This window comes from Chiloscyllium plagiosum, unplaced genomic scaffold, assembly GCF_004010195.1.
Source record: "Chiloscyllium plagiosum isolate BGI_BamShark_2017 unplaced genomic scaffold, ASM401019v2 scaf_41577, whole genome shotgun sequence".
In the NCBI taxonomy this organism is placed as follows: domain Eukaryota; kingdom Metazoa; phylum Chordata; class Chondrichthyes; order Orectolobiformes; family Hemiscylliidae; genus Chiloscyllium; species Chiloscyllium plagiosum.
Genome location: NW_025180672.1, coordinates 1 through 2,395, shown reverse-complemented (window position 1 = coordinate 2,395; position 2,395 = coordinate 1). Strand labels below are relative to the sequence as shown.

General features: G+C 60.3%; 1 protein-coding gene across 1 annotated transcript; it reads right to left on the bottom strand.

Annotated features, from left to right (window-relative positions):
- Positions 1 to 1,565: 1,565 nt before the first annotated feature.
- Positions 1,566 to 2,341, bottom strand: LOC122545433 (zinc finger protein 497-like; the record flags this gene model as incomplete). Its single annotated transcript, XM_043684459.1, has 1 exon — positions 1,566 to 2,341. A coding segment is annotated over one exon (776 nt), but the record flags the coding sequence as incomplete, so codon positions are not given.
- Positions 2,342 to 2,395: the final 54 nt, after the last annotated feature.

Here is a 2,395-nt window from a genome sequence, read left to right as displayed (position 1 = left end):
CATCCAAGATGTTGCCAACAATGGCGGGTTTGAGTTTTCGGAAGAGGCTGGGTCTTATTCCCCCGGGGCTTTATAGAGGTTTATAAGACCATGAGGGGGTTGCGGATCAGGTAGGTGTCTTGTCTCTCGGGTGGGGGATTTCAATGGGGATTACGGACCGAAGGCTCTGTTTCTGCGCTGCGTAAACCGCCGCTTGACGGGGACTGGCGACAGAAGGTACATCAGGTCCCTGTGCGGTCAGACACCGAAGGGGGAGGGTTAGATTGGTGAAACCTTGTCTCCTCGTTCCTGTAAAACATACATCCTTTCCTCCCCCTCCACAATCCCGATCTTTCTGACAAAGTGGGGGGTGGGGAGAGAGAGAGAGACGGGCAAATCCGCTCTCTCTCCCGGCGTCTGGTGTTTCCCAGCATCTGGTGTCTCCCGATGTAATCTTAGCCTCTCGAATAAACACCGTGGTCTCTCTCAGCCTGTCGCCGCATGCACGTCCGCTCCTTTCGGTTGGCGTGGGATAAGGGGGGAGGCGGGAGTGGACAAGAGAAGGGATCGGTGGGGTGAATCAGCTCTCTCTCCTGGTTTACTGTGCGGTTTCCCGGTGTAATCTTAACCCCTTCAATAAACACCACGCCCGTCCTTAGCCCGTAGAGATGACAGACTGCATGTGAAAAGGGAGCGGGGAAGAGAGGGATTGGAGGTGAACTCGCTCTTTCTGGGCATCCAGCATTTCCCGGTGTAATCTTAACCCCTTCAATAAACGCTGCACCCCGTGCTTAGCCTGTAGAGATGACAGACTGCATGCGAAAAGGGAGCGTGGAAGAGAGGGATTGGAGGTGAACTCGCTCTTTCTGGGCATCCAGCATTTCCTGGTGTAATCTTAACCCCTTCAATAAACGCTGCACCCCGTGCTTAGCCTGTAGAGATGACAGTCTGCATGCGAAAAGGGAGCGGGGAAGAGAGGGATTGGAGGTGAACTCGCTATTTCTGGGCATCCAGCATTTCCTGGTGTAATCTTAACCCCTTCAATAAACGCTGCACCCCGTGCTTAGCCTGTAGAGATGACAGTCTGCATGCGAAAAGGGAGCGGGGAAGAGGGGGATTGGAGGTGAACTCGCTCTTTTTGGGCATCCAGCATTTCCTGGTGTAATCTTAACCCCTCAATAAACGCTGCACCCCGTGCTTAGCCTGTAGAGATGACAGACTGCATGCTAAAAGGGAGCGGGGAAGAGGGGGATTGGAGGTGAACTCGCTCTTTCTGGGCATCCAGCATTTCCCGGTGTAATCTTAACCCCTTCAATAAATGCTGCACCCCGTGCTTAGCCTGTAGAGATGACAGTCCACGTGGGCAAAGGGAGAGGGACTGGAGGTGAACTCGCTCTTTCTGAGCATCTACTGTTTCCCAGTGTAATCTTAACCCCTTCAATAAACACCATGCCCGTCCTTAGCCTGTAGAGGTGATAGCTCCTTTCGCTCAGGAAGCAGGGGAAGACGGAATCAGCTCTCCCCGGTGGGGGGGGGGGGGGGCACTGGTGCCCGTGGAGCCCCGCGGAGGTGGCAAAGCTGTCCCCTCAGTCAGCGCAGACCCTGGGGCCCTCCCAGGCGTGGACCCGCAGGTGCCGCGCCAGGACGGAGGCCCGGGAGAAGCCGCGCTGGCAGACCGGGCAGGGGTGGGGCCGCTGGTGGCTGTGGGTGCCCCGGTGCTGCGCCAGGGTGGAGGGCCTGGCGAAGCCCCTTGCCGCAGACCGGGCAGGGGTGGGGCCGCTCGCCGGCGTGGGCCCGCCGGTGCTGGAGGAGTGCCGGAAGGGCCGCTCGCCGGTGTGGGTGCGCTGGTGGATCGCCAGCATGCAGGACCGGCTGAACCGCATGCCGCAGACCTGGCAGGGGAAGGGCCGCTCGCCGGTGTGGGTGCGCTGGTGCCGCCGCAGGCTGGAGAGCTCGCCGAAGCCCTTGCCGCAGACCCGGCAGGAGAAGGGCCACTCGCTGGTGTGCGTGCGCTGGTGCCGCCGCAGGTTGAAGTCTTTGCCGCAGACCCGGCAAGAGAAGGGTTTCTCCCCCGAGTGCACCCGCAGGTGCTGCCGCAGGTTGGAGTACTTGGTGAAGGCCCGGCCGCACTCGCCGCAGATGTAGCTCTTGCGGGCGGGGGTAGTCTCGCCGGGAACCCAGCACCGCCGACGCGCCCCCTCCCAACCCCTGGGGACTCCCGTCACCGGGCCAGGCTCCTCTCCGGCAGCAGGGAGCCTATCCCTCGGCCCCCGGTCCACCCTCCTCTTCCTCTTCCTGCATAGCCATTCGGTAACGCCCTCGTTGCCGTCCCTCAGGGCGAAGGGTGGGGCGTGTTGTCTTCCTGAAAAACATGGTGATGGGAAGTGGGGGAAATGATGGGAAAGGGGGGAACGAC